Genomic DNA, 14989 nt, shown 5'->3' with positions numbered 1-14989 from the left:
TCTCCAAACGGCATTACCCCTCCTCGCGACTCAGTCGGCGATGACTCTCTCACTACGTGGTCGACGCTGCCCCCCTAAGCTCCCAGCCTTATTGCCTTTTACCTGAAATCTAACTTAGTAAAATTCTTAAGTCGTTTCAAGATCGGGCTGATCCCACCGATTTGGGTGGTCTACCGATCCATACCGGTTTTCCAAACGGCCGATCCGCCCCAAGGATCCAAGTTTTTAAACATTGTGTTTAATACCTCCCTAGGAGCACTATACTTGATACTGTCGACATCTAAAATCACTTTTGAGGTGAGTAAGAAATCGTAAAGAAGTTCTACATCACCTCTAAATTCTAGCCTTCAAATAAGATTTAGTTTGAGGCTATATAAAAGTTTTAAGTATTTTAAAGAGAAATTTATTCAAATACTCTTAATTTTTTAATAATTTAATAATTCACCATTTTCAACTCTTCCAATTCATAGTCATGTGTATTTCATTGGATATTTTAAAATTAAATTAAAATATATAAGTATTAAATAGTTCACCTCTTATATGCATTTCCATAAGTATCCCTACCTAAAATGCACTTTCTTTTTGAAATGGGAATCCCATATTTGATATGGGGATTGCAATAGATTGGCAATATTTTTTAATCTCTAATTGTTTTCTCTTTAGAATGTGATTTTCCAGGTTGCTTTAAAATTTGATTTAGAGTTCTAACAAAACTTTGTATACCTTACATCTCTTCCCTAATTATGTAAAGTAAAAGTTTATATAAGGATATAAACTTTATTTGTAGAAATAAAGTTGCATTAATCTACACCGTCTATTTTATTTGAATGTTATAATTTGATATTGTCTTGAAAGATATACCACTTTTCTTTTCTTTTTATAATGTCTTACAAGACATGTCAAATGTACATCATTCAACTGAAGTAGACTATGTGAAAAACACAAGGTTTAAATAAATGTCCCTTTTGTTTTGGCGGTGGCAATTGATTAGAAACATTTTTAGATCTCCAAACCAATGTTTTCCTTCAAGAGATTGTTTCTAGAGATGGTTGACTAATGTAGAAATGCTTTGAATCTTTTGCCCATTCAAAAGTGATTCTTGATGCAAGGAGCATTACCCCCGATGCTCCTGAGCATGCACACTTCTTTTTGGAGTCCTAACAAATAGGGGCGCAGTTTCTCTGAGTCCATTTAGAAATGAGTTCACTCTAAAAAATATATTTTTCATATTGATATTTTGATCCTATTTTTAAGGACATTTAATCCCTAACATGGAGATCATGAACGTGAAAAAATAAGTAAATTTAAAAATTTTAAAATAATAATTTTATGAAAAAAATATTTGGACTGTTAGTTTTAACTGTTTTTAGATGAACCACTCATTTGCATTCATCTTTAAGATAGATGGGGGACGCAAATGTAGAAATGTGTCCCCCGATGCATGGAACAACTTTCCAATAAATGGACACGTAAATAGTTTCTTATAATCTTTATGAGGCTGAGTTTGAACTCTAATGCAACTTTATTGATGGATCAGATTATTAGTAAAAAACGATGTATTTTTTTTAAGCGAAGTATACAAGAGGACAATAAAAAAATATCATTTAAATCCTCAAAGCACATATGAAAATTATTAAGTTGGACTAATGATTCTATTTACCAGTGGCTATTTTTCAAGCCAAATGTTTTGTGATGGTTGAGACAGTTTATGGCCATCAGAAAAGTGATTGATGGGTTTTTTTATGGTTGTTGTATGTTAGGTAGTTATGACTGTCAATTAACAATCACTCTAACTACTCTCAACTTGAAAAGCCATTTTCCTACTCTATACAAACTTCCCCATTCTGTTGCATAGTTTCCATACCTATGTTTCTTTGTCTTGCTACTTTCTCACTATAAATTAAAGCAATTTTTATGGTGCATTGAATAGGCAAGATCATACAAGGATTTTTTGTTTTCAGGTATCCCAAGGATTAATTTACATTTTTTTCTGGTGAGTCGGTAGGTAGAAGACCCCTATCCTTAACAGAAATTGAGCCTAGGACGTGACATTACAAATCATCAAGCGTTAACCAATTAAACCCAAACTCTTTTCCTAAACGAGAACTAATTTATACAGTATTATCTTTTGCATATTGATTAAAATTAGTAGGGAACAAACATGATCATGAGGCAACCAAAGATCCTTCATTATTATTTTAGAAACCTCCACCATCTGATTTTATAGCCCCAATTTCACCCACACCAGTATTTTTCAACACATAAAATATTGTTTTCTTACTCCAATAAAAGAGCTCAATCCAAGAAAGATAAATTGTGAAAAGTCGTGGGATCTCTGGTTGGAGAGACCAAGAAAGAAAACACAATTTGAAGAGAGCCACTCTTTAACCGCGTATGGTTGAAAATTTACCGACCCTATTTTTTAAAATAATATATATTATTATATCTATATACAAATATGTATGTTATATTATATATATATATATATATATATATATATGAAAAAAACTTTCCAATACCTATAGTCGAAAATGAATAGTAATTTCACCTACCTTCATCACCGTCCAAAATTCATCGTACAGTCACGACTGTTCGATAATGTTTATTTTTTATTTATTTTTTTCTATAAATCGAAATGACCTTAAATTTGAAAAAAATGTACATCTTACTGAAACGCATCTAATAAAAATATAAAAAAAATTATCCGCTAAACAATTAACCAAAATACTCTCAAAACTTTTCAAAAGTATTTTGATCAATTTTTTTCATGTAAAATATTTTTTTATATATTTTTCGAAGATTCTCCTAGTTTTGATGAATATACGTTCTAAATTTAAGATCATTCCGATTTGTAAAATAAAAAATAAAAAATAAAACACTACTGAACAATCGTTACTACGCGATAAACTTTACACGGTGATAAAAGTAAGCGAAAGCACTATTCAATTTCGCCTATAAATGTTGCGTAACGTTGATATATATATATATATATATATATATATATATTAACTTTAATAATTATATTTTAACTTTATAATATACAAAATTGAAATTAATTCGGATCTAAATTCGGATCCAAATATTCTAGATCACTGAGTAGGAGAAGATATACCGAATATCCTCTTACACCTAAGAGAAAAATATGCAGAACAATCATACATATAAATCTTCCTCGTGTATCGTTAGACATAGCCGGTGCATATCATCCAAGATGCCATATGGAGGTACATCCCCCCTGTCCACTCAATAAGGTTCATATCAGTTACATTAAATTAATGAATTAGCTTTCCCTGGGGCACCGTTGCTGTTGTCTCAAGAAACCATTACCCTCTCTCTGAATCAATGCAGTCATCTCAATAAAAACCCCTCGCTCTCTCTCTTATAACTGCAAGAGTTCCCCGTCTTACCAGAGGCGAATAGCAGTCACAGCAGCAACAACTGCTCTAAGAGTTTCCTGCAACATACCATACACATAAATATGGATAAACACAAGGGAAAAGTTTCTATACTTCCCTTACAGCATAGAAGATCTATGCTTCCCCTACCATCCAGCCGTCCAATTTTGATCAAGAGAGCCACTTATCGTTTGATCTTAGATCCGACGTCTCAAAATATTTTATTTTATACTAATTGTATGAATATGAAATTTGATACGTGCCATCCTCGCATTGGGACACACCTGTAAAAAAATATTAAAACTAATATTTTGATAAAATTTAATGGCCAAAATACCCCTTGAAACTTTCAGGGGTATTTTAGTCATTTTAGTTTATTTGAAATATTTTTTTTATATTTTTCACTAGTGCGAGTTTCCTAGAGGATTGGATGTACAAAATTTGGTGTTAAAATAGTGTGTAGAAAAAAAATTAAAAATAAAATAATACAAAGACGTGACATTGTAATTGGGGCAATCTTAACCCTCCTACGGTCCAGAATGGAGGGTAGAATAAAGGGAGGCATATAAGTTTTATGCTGTAGGGCAAGCATAGAAAGCTTGCCCTAAAAACAATGCATTCCAATGCAATATGAAGGTCTCCATAGAGAAAACTTTGGATGCCATAGTTTTTTAATTTTATAAACTGGCAAGTTAGACAAAAACTACCGTCCAAGACTAGTTTTAAACCACTTTGAAATTACTCATTACTTATCAAATAAAAAAAATTGTTCTGAGATAAGCTTTTACATTCGGTTTCTAGTAATTATCCTAAATATAATCCATGCCATGGCCTTCCACAACTGCACTACTTCATATATTCCCCACGCATGGTTGGAAGCGGATACAGATACCAATGGCTTCCAAAAGAGACACCTAAACTCCTTTTGACTGTAACATACATACAGAGAGAGGGAGAGAGAGAGAGAGAGAGAGAGAGAGTAACTTCTAGTTTGAAGTCCTAACGACTCTTAATGGGTGGTGAAAGGTGACGCCATTTGCCACTGAGAGAGAGAGAGAGAGAGACGGGTTCCTTTCAAATGGAATACCTGCCAACTTTCTTTATTCGACACCCAGACCCTCTCTTTGAAGAGACTCTTACTTAGAATGTTCATCATCGAGAGGTTGATTGAGTTGGTTAAGGTATGGGCAACGAGGAACTGTTTAACAATCAAAAAACCAATTCTCCCTTGTTGGGTAATGAAGCAAGGCTTAGAAGGATTAAGGTCAAAAGCTAATAGGGAAGTTACTTGCGATTCAGAGGTGAAAATGGTTCACAGTTGTGAATGTGGTGGAGGAATATGGACTGTTTCATGAGATGATCTAAAATCAATGGCATCTCTCTCTCTCACTGAGGACCAGATCCAACAGGAAAATTTGGTCACAGGTCACAGGTGAGGGGCTCAGAGTCATGAATATGGTCAAGGAATATATAGTGGACCTTGAAGGAACATGGAGTGGGTCAAGAGATGGCCATAAATTAATGGCCATCTCTCTCCCTCTCTCTCTCTCTCTCTCTCTCTCTATCTCTCTCTTTCTCTCTCTCTCTCTCTCTCTCTCTTTCTCTCTCTCTCTCTCTCTCTCTCTCTCTCTCTCTCATACACACACATGTATGATCTAACTAGAAATCACTACAAAAAAAATAAAATTCCAGTATTCAAGATGTTACCGCAGAGTGGTCCTTGAGTCCTAGAGACAGTACCAGTGCTCTTGAAGAACCTGAGCTACTGCAGAAACCCAACAGATCATAAGAACTCAGTTCTAAAGGTTCCTATTCGAAGTTTCATTTTTAAACTGACATCATAACAAAAGGGGTCTGTCTGTGTATGTGTGAGTATAAACTTTTTTTACAGGGAAATAAACCAATTTATCAGAACATCACAAATTCATTGCTTATTGAACAAAATTATCTTCAACAAATATCCAATAAATAGTGCGATCATTTACACACCTCATATGCTCAATAAGCTGCCGAGCACATGCCACAAGCATTGGCTGCAGGCACCATGAAATTAAGATCAGAGTTCAGCATTATCTAAATAAATACGCAAAACAAGCATGCTTGCAGGAATGAATGAATACATATGTATGTATGTATGTATTGGTGGAATTTTCAAATCAAATACAACAGATGATTATAAGGCCTCCTCGTTTACCTCATCCCTCTTCCCAAATATAACAGAGACATTGAAAGTTGGGTTGATGGATACACCTTCCTCCTTACTGGTGGAGAACAATGGAAAAAAGAATCCAGGTTTAAAACTGCTCTTCATATAGTTTCCATAAAAATAAAGATGTCGTTCTTTATATGGCCTATATTGACCTTAGCTCAATTAAGTACTAATTTCAAGTTTTATGTTCCCCATGAGGAAAGTAGACTATAGCCAATAGACAGACCAACCGGTTAAATAGCGGATAGTACCAACCAATGAAATAATGGATGATGATGGAGGGTGGCACCCTAAAGAACAAGACCTGACCCCCCCTCCATCTCTCTCTCTCTCTCCCTCTCTCTCTCTCTCTCTCTCTCTCTCTCTCTCTCTGAAACATGTCCATCAAAATGACCACATAGAGAAACCAAAGTGAGACAGTAGAGGAAACTATCCAATATAAAGTTGGAGTCAAGAAACTCCATAAAAAAAAGAGAAAAATAAAAATGGGGATGAAGAAAGACCTTGCATGCAAGATGGTTCCCATACTTCCTATCTGTGTTGCAACCACCTGGACCGTCATTAGGTATAAGAAACATCTTCAGAGTATCATAATAAAGCAGAGAAAATACAATTTTGTACCTACAAGAATATGATCTTCATAACTGCATATCAGTATATCTGTTTTAGCTCCCTGTGAAGAGAAAAAGACAATGTCCATTATTATGTGTTCACTGCACAAAATCTGGCATCACAAGCAACTCTTAAAAGAGAAATTTACGGCACCATAAAATGTAGAATGCCTCAAACAATAGAGGAAATTACTACTCTTGTGGCAAAAATGTTTCATACCAGGACAGTAGGAAATGAAATAGAAACAAACCCATGAATGGCCAAAAGGGTTGGCAATTTTAGAAACAAATAAAGAAGCAACGATAATAACTAACTTTGAATAAGCAAGTAACTCGTTTTTTTTTTGAGATCTGGGATTAATCTAATAATTTTAGGAAAAACATAAATGTGGATAGTTTTCTTTTCTTTTTTCTTTTTGTTGAAAATCAGCAGCAATGTTCTTATACTTTTGTAAGCGATGCCATTTTACCACTTCTAGTTTCGTAAACCGTTGGCATTTCACAAGCTTCATTGGCAGCCAAGCTCACATCGTTAATATAAGAGTACTAAATAGTCTCCACCATAGCTTCCTAAAATCAAAGCTAAAAGCTAAATGAAAATGTTAAGAGCAACTACTAAATAGCCTCTTCCATGCTTCATGAGATCAGTAATCATTGAAGCTCCATTTATTCATGAAAATTCAATGCGACAGATGCTCTATGAAGCTCCATTTCTTCATGAAAATTTGATGCGACAGATGCTCAGAAACAAACATATTAAGTATTGTATTCAAATTGTTCACATGGCCTCTAAATTCCCAATTTCGCACGGCATGTTTAATTTACCAAGACAAACTCAGAATGCATCTACCTGAGAGAAATTCTAATACTAATCTCTTTCAATAACAACCTATAAGTCTACAATTATCTCTCATTTGAGATTGGCAGCAACTTTCCTCTAAAATCCCCGTTTGGGTTTGTTGGATAAAAAATTTGTTTCTCCTGAAATAGTGTTTTAAAAACAGGCCAGCTAGCTCTGAACCGTCCATGCTGGAGGTGGGTGCACTCTTTGGGTCTAAAGACCCCCCGGACTTGCCCAGTTCCCACAAGTTCCCATCGGTTTTTATTTTTTTTAGTTTATTTTTTTAGTAAAAACATCATGGAGAACTACGAGCACGATCAGAAATGGCCAATCAGGCTTCATTCAGCCTGTGACCAGTTCGGCTCGCTGGTTCCATTTTTAAAGCACTGTCCAGATTTGCATCATGTGACCATGAAAATATTTTAGCAAAAATATTTCAAGGTTGTTTGCATAATATCTGCTTGGTCAAAAAAATCTTGAAAGCTTTTGAGCAACTTTACAAATATTTTGGAAAGTATTTTAAGATATACAATCAATAAGATTATTCCACACAATCTTAGGACGTTATGAGGAAAAACTGGTATAATTAATGGAAGAAAAAGTCCTTGCCATGAACTCTATGAAATTGTCAATTTCACTTTGGCAGAGATGAGAGCGAGTGTATGTATGGACCCTAAAATGTAGATAACTACTGGAGTAAGAAGCCCATTCATTTAATTTAATGTGGACAAGTTTATTGTTAGCTATATTTCAGGACTCCCTCATATACCAAAATGTCTACTAGACCTATGGGAACATAAGGTTAAAAAACACAAAAATTTATGAACAAGCATTGGTTTATTTTGATGGTAGTAGCATAGTGTTCCATGATGTGTTGATGGGCACAGGAAGATATTAAGAAATTTCTCCTGTAAATAATAATATTAGCATAGGGATTATGAGATGCACCTATCCTACCATGATGTCTATATAGCTTGTAAAATTTTCAAGTGAAGCAGATTTCGTTTTCCATCTACGAGAATAAGAAAAGTACATGATCGCCTTTACATTTGGGGGAAATAAATCAATATCACCTACTTTGAAAATGGAATATGCGATGTAAACCTCTAGAAATGAAAGGGTAAACACCTCAAAGAAAAAGAGAAAAACAAAAAAGATAGGAAAGATTTGCAGGAAAAATTAATAAAAGAAAAACATAAACATTGTAGGAGAAAATAAAATAATATAGTATCCATAAAGTTCCCAAAAACATCATCGATCAGGGCTTTAGGCCCATACTTCAATTTGGCCGAACCCAACTTCAAAAATACAATAAATAAAAGTTAAGTAAAACCCAAAACGCGAAAAGGAAATCCATGAGAAGACCCTATAATACAGAGTTAAAAACAAATACAAAGATAAGAGTTCAGTAAAATCCAAATAGCAAAACTGAAATACAGGATAAAATAGAATTACACAGCCTTCTTCCACAAAATGAAAAGAAAAAAAGATATTTAGATAGAATTAAATCATTGAAGCACGAATTGTTTTCCTCTTCTTCTTTTTTCTTTTTTACCCAATAATTTGCAGCTACATTGAGTGGACAATACATACGATTACACAAAAATATTTACGTAGAAACTTGATGGTTTTAATTATTGAAACAGGGATAAATGAAAATAAGAATAGTAAATAATTCAAAAGTCTCATATTCATGTAACTGAATAAAACCCACTCTAATCACCACATAGAATCCACTACTACAAGGAAGAAATTACAGGAAGAAAATAAGTCCAAAAATATATAAGAAAAAATACCTTGATATCAACTGCGATGTTTCTATGAGGGACTGGAAAACGAACACTATCACGATCCATTGCTGTAAATTGAAAGTTCCTCCTTGCTGGGAAGATAGAAGTTACTGCAAGAAGTTCCTGGTTTCTGTGTTTAATGACTCCTGGGAAGTTAAAGAAGTTCCCGGTTTCTGCGTTTGACAACCTCCTGGAATGTTAAGTAAGTTCTAAGTACCTGGATTGCCAACCAGAATACCCCGAAGTAAGTCATGATTTTAAAGTATAGAACAATGAGCATTTCCTAACCTATAGTTTTTCATGAAGTAACACAAGAATATATACAATTTATAAGGGATTTGGGCTCAATGTTTGTTGGTCGGGGCATTGAGGGCTGCAACAAAATGTCCAATGTTTAAATTTCATTGCTGACCTAACAAAATAGTCTCAATATCATACAATCTACTAATGAAAATATAAATTAGTATCATACAATCTACTAATGAAATATAAATTGATATTATGTGATTTTCCTTAGAGCAAGATGATGCATCATGATCAATCAATATGGTGCCCAGAACACACCCTATTATGGGCTTTTATGGCTTTCACAGCCATCCATCACTGGTATGTAGAGACCATAAAGAGCCTAAAGTCATCACACATATATTATCTCCAGAAGCTTCTGATCACTTGATCATGTGCATAAACATACATATTTTTGCAAATACTTACATTTGTCTCTATAATCATACAACAAGTACATGGTAAACATCAGTGGGCAAATACCTCTACGTGAAAAAAGTAATTGGACATACCTATCAAGTGTATTTTTCAAAAGATAACATCGTTCATGACAGCTTGACTATGGTATTCAATCTCAATGTTCAGGACCTCCATGCAAGCATTTCCTGTAACGCTCCCATAAAACTCTAATACCAAATAATGTTGACCAATAGTGATGGACTAATATACTGAATTAACAACTGTTTCTAAAACAGTGAATTCTTAGTTTGACAGAATTCAGGTTTACAAACTCAGGAAACAGTCAAGCACTACTGTTATTCCATCACCAGAATCTTGTAGTGCTATTCCACAAATATAATTTTCTATTTTAAATGCCCAAAGAAAGTAATCTAGGATAAGTATTGGTCCATTAACTTATAAATAATCATGATCAAGTCTAAAGATACCACAGTCAAAATTATCAAAATGCCAACGATATATGTAACCAATTTCCCTTCATAAATGGATAGTAACCAATTCCTTTTGGGCATTTTGATCTAACAATCTTGCATCATATTCTTCTACTCAGTAAAGCTACTGCGAGGGTAACAGATTCAGATACAAATATAACCAACAGCACAAAGCTCAACTTTTGAAATCTAGGCATTTCAGAACAAAGGCCTTCTGTAGAAATATATAAAGAATGCAAGGTCTATGTAACTAAGTGCTTCTCATCATGAGATAGATCAAATGCACCCTACAAACCAGAGATAATCAGTTCCTAGTTAAAGGTGGAAATCCCAAGTTTAATTTATATAAAATGAAAAAAACAAGTTATTCAGACGGAAATTACAAGGAGTTGATGGAGCAGGAGGCATGCCGAGTGAAATTCAATAAAAAACCGCTACTCAATGGCATTATGCAATAAACAGATAACAAATCTTCGTACTTCCATATTGAGACTACGCTGGGGCTTTAGCTTCTCTTTGGAAGTTATTGTTAGACCACACCTAATTAAGCAAGTCTTCTTCCACAATGATCTACAACACATGCTACCATGATCTCACGTTCGCATACCATCGCAAAAAAAGAAGAACTTGATAGCAAAAACACAAGGGTAAAGAGGACCTTGTATACAATGAGAGAACAATCAAGCCATAAGATGTACTGAAAATGATGTTTATACTGATTAACAACAACAAGATTGTGAACTTTGCTGATGCTTTTTAGGAGATGAGGTTCAGGGGATGTTTTCCCATTGAGAAGACAAAAAGGTCATGGAGGCCCATTTGGCTCTCAGTCAATTGGCTCCCTGATTATTTATCCTTGAAATAGTAGTTGAAACTTTCATCATACTAATAATTAACAATATTTAATAAGAAAAGTAACAACATTAAAACATAAAGAAGAAAAAAAGTCCCCAATAGAACTTCTATATATCCAATGAAGTAAATGACTTGAAAGAGTTAAATGGAAGCTGTTTTAGAGATGAATTTAACCAATCACTTTGCATACTCTTGTTTTTATGTGAACTACACATCAATTTTGTCATGAAAAGCAAGACCAAATGGCTCCAGTGATTTCAAGAAGGAAATAATGAAAAGAATAACTAAGATTTTATCTACAAATCAAAAATCTAAAGAAAGGGAACACCGAAAGAGGAGCCAATTTGACTAAACAATCATCCAAATATCTCCAAGCCAATCAAAATAGCTAAACCAGATTCATTGCTTAAACTAAATAACAACCCAAGTCAATCCAATGAAATAGTAAAAAATACAACAAAAGAAACATAAAAATACCCTAAAATGAATTTAAATTCATAGCCCCAACTCTATTAAGCTTGTGATGCCAAGACATTTACCGGGTTGGCAAGATATCCAGTTCCTGTTGGTATTCACAAGGCAATCCTGTGAACAAACATGGGTTCAAAGCAACTTCACTGCTAACCTGCTGGAAGAGAAAGCAGTGCCTTCTTACAATAGCAATTTTGATACCACAACAATGCTCCAAGTTGCATCCTTAAGAAGGAATAGCTACTTGAGTAAGGAATAATGTGCATTCCTAAGAAGGAACAACAACTAGTCATAAACAATCAATCCATTGATCTAAATTCCAAAGTTTCAGTGATTACTATAGTGTCAATCACATTCGATCAATAATATCAACGTTCAGAAACTGTTCTAGGTTTGTAGCGCATTTGATCAGAGATCTTGCATGAATAAACGGTAAATGAAAAATAATAAAAAGCTTAAAGCAGAGATTTACAGAGCTACTGATGCTACATGAAAAATCAAAGCATCACAGAGAGGGCATTAAAATCAGAGCACCACAGAGAAACAAGGGCACATAAGACAGAGAAACCAAAACTGATAAGAAACCAAAACAATTGAAGAGGAAACCAAAAACCCAAAAATCATCATTTACTTTTGGATTGATGAAAAAAATTAAAAACAACAAAAAAATACCTGAAATAGCTTCAAGGGCTTGAAGAGTGAGGACATAATGATATGAGAGTTAACAGCTTCAGATGAGGTAGACGGATTTGCAAAGAGAGAGTACAGAGGTGTGAGAGCCCTAGAGAGATTGAGAAGATCGGGGATGAGAGAGAACACAGGAGAGAGGGGCATGAGAGAGGACCTGGGCACGAGCAGAGGAGAGCAGCGAATGGGCTTTTTTCACGGGGGCAAATCTTCCTAAAATCCTCATGCGCCCCCTGAATTGGATTCAGGTTCGTGGGTTAAAGTATCAAAATTGTGTGTGGTTTGTTCAAGGTCGCAACCTTAATCGATCAAGGCGCACCTTCAAATTTCGATCCTAAATATAATTTTGATGTAAAAAATTTTCATCATGGTAAAAAAATCTATTTTCATCATTAATTATAAAGTTTTAAAGTATTTCTATAGATATTTAAAAATAAAGAAAATAAAATTTTTAAATAATTTAATGTAAGATATAATATTTTGAGACTCAAAATCTTTTTTTCTGTTCGTAGTCATACATCTCGATGTTGAGATGATTAATCAGAAGGTTTTCCAACGTCGAAACAACTTTTTATAATGCAATTTTGAGATGCATTTTAATTGTAATTTTAAGGTTGCAACTTGATATAAACTTAGGAAATTATTGCTAAGATATCTATATTTTAATAAAATCAAAAAAAAAAAAAAAAAAAACCATCTTTCCAAAACCTAGCCTACATTTTTTTCCTCAATTTTCAGTTTTTTTTCGACGAAAGTACCATTTACAATAGTTTTTTACTGTAATGAACATTACGGTGTCACGCCCCAAGAATTTACAATACTGATATTCCTGAGATGTGACCGTCAAAACATATATACATCGCTTGATAGGATAAATTTACAGTGGCGAATTCTTACAAAGTAACAAAAGAAAGTTTAAGCACAACTACAATATCTTTCAGAGTTGATCCTGACGAGCACTCAAAATGAAACCGCAGTTATCCTGAAAAAATGTTTACCATAATTTGATGAGTTTGGCTACTCAGTAAGTAATCATCATAATCCTAAAAATAATCATGGTTGAAAGATATCAATATTTTAAAAAATGAGATTTATTAAAAGAAATGCATCAAAAGTTTCACTTTCAAAAATGCATAATTAAGTATAATTCGAATAATTGAAATGCGTATAACATTTTAACGTCAATGCATAATTCAAAAGATTTCACAAAATACCCTACTGGCATCCCAAGTAGGTCACCTATATACCCCATCAGCGTCCTAATGAGTCCACTTAATCCCTATCGGCATCCTAGATAGGTCCACTTAATCCCTACAGGTCCATTTATACCTCACCGACGTACCGGATGAGTCCACTTAATCCCTACCGGCATACCGGTTAGGTCGACTTATACCGCACCGACGAACCGGATGAGTCAACTTGCATACTTAAAGTATTTCTAAATCTCTTTAAACATTCGAAAGCAGCAATATCATGTACTCAACATATCACTGAAATTATTAATATGCATTTCACTGAAACCATTAATAACAGTCATTTTCAATAACATCTCAAAAATAACCAGTCAAATATTTTGGGCTCAAATTTAGAAAGTTAGCAGTTCATAAAGACATTTTAGTATAATTGCCAATCCAATATGTATAGAAAAACTCTTAGAAATTCAAGAATACAAAATTATCATAATTTATGGGATGTCAATTTGCAAATAAATATTTCACAGACAATGTTATAATCAAATGCAAAAATATCAGTTTTCAAATAATAAGGCAGTCATTTGCACATAAAATTTACAATGTCTAAATATTCAAAAACAGTAGAAAGAAATCTCACAATTTTACTAAAAGCAGAAATATCACATTTATTTCTAATAATTTTACAGTATCTAAAATTTTCTAATAATAGACAAGAAAAATAAATAAATTTCTTTCTAAGAATTTACAGCATTTAAAATTTTTAACATAGATAAAATATCACAATTTTATTAAAAAGATTATTTTTCAAAATAATGAGGTCGCTTGCGCATTAAATTTATCGCGCCTAAAATTCATGATAATAAGCAGAAATAATTATTTCATTTCATTTTTAAAAAGAACGGATTATTTTTCAAGATAATGAAGTTACTTACCTAAAATATTTAAGAATGAGCTTCCGATAAAAATTCGACTAAAGAGAGAGAGAAATATCTCAAAAATTTTCTAGAGTGGGAGTCTTGACCTCTCCTATTTAAATTCTTAAGATACCTTATTATATTATTTTATTAAGTTACACCTCATACATGAGGTGTAACAATTATATTACACCTGAACGCTTAAAGGCCACGTCCACTAAAGGACGTGGCAAGGCAGCAAAAACTTAAACCAAAAGCTTTTGAAAGTAGTGATGGTCCATAAGGATACTCATATGGACCATCACTTATTAAAAGTTTCTTCTTTTTTTTTCGTTTTTTTTTTTTTGAAATTTTAGGATTATTACATACGGTAATTTAAATACCGTAATAAGTTGAAGGAATATTACGGTAATTAAAATACCATAATACCTTAGAGGCCGTTTGGATACCTGGAAATATATTGTCTCTTAAATATATTACTGGCGAAATATATTACTGCATAATAGATTACCTGTAAATGGATTATTATTGTTTGGGTAGTATTTAGATGCAACCTGAGAAATACATCGTTATTGTTTGGCTATGTCTGGAAAAAATATAGGAAATGTATTACCAACATTTTACCAATACGTGCATAGCAACTATCATTTCTTTCTTTTTTGTTACAAAATTCTACTAAAATGCAGAACTATTATTTTTCTTTTTTTTGTCACAAAATTCCACTAAAATACGGAATTAAAATCATCATCACACCATTCCAAAAAGATTTCTAATAATAACATCAGCACCATTCCAAAAAGATTTCCTAATAATAACTTGTACCATTTTACAGTCATCATGATACTATT

The 14989-nt window shown here is 33.3% G+C and overlaps 1 protein-coding gene across 47 annotated transcripts; it reads right to left on the bottom strand.

Moving 5' to 3' along the window:
* Positions 1–3143: 3143 nt before the first annotated feature.
* LOC18426256 (uncharacterized) lies at positions 3144–12262 on the bottom strand. Of its 47 annotated transcripts, none has more exons than XM_088860093.1 (9): positions 12020–12262; positions 11416–11615; positions 8853–9063; positions 6226–6277; positions 6108–6154; positions 5590–5656; positions 5385–5428; positions 5103–5160; positions 3144–3454 (listed from the first exon to the last, which is right to left on the bottom strand). In XM_088860093.1, exons 5-9 carry the CDS (start codon positions 6128–6130, stop codon positions 3404–3406), a joined length of 243 nt encoding a protein of 80 aa, XP_088716219.1. In that variant the 5' UTR covers positions 6131–6154; positions 6226–6277; positions 8853–9063; positions 11416–11615; positions 12020–12262; the 3' UTR covers positions 3144–3403. The 47 variants fall into 47 exon arrangements, with proteins under 47 accessions (XP_088716219.1, XP_088716233.1, XP_011620433.1 ...); XM_088860107.1 differs by having other exon boundaries at positions 5103–5157; XM_011622131.3 differs by having other exon boundaries at positions 6230–6277.
* Positions 12263–14989: the final 2727 nt, after the last annotated feature.

Source organism: Amborella trichopoda, chromosome 1 (genome assembly GCF_054954075.1).
Source record: "Amborella trichopoda isolate Santa Cruz 75 chromosome 1, AtrichopodaSantaCruz75HAP2 v2.0, whole genome shotgun sequence".
Lineage (NCBI taxonomy): Eukaryota > Viridiplantae > Streptophyta > Magnoliopsida > Amborellales > Amborellaceae > Amborella > Amborella trichopoda.
The sequence above is the reverse complement of the archived record's forward strand: the minus strand, read 5'-3'. Positions and strand labels throughout refer to the sequence as shown.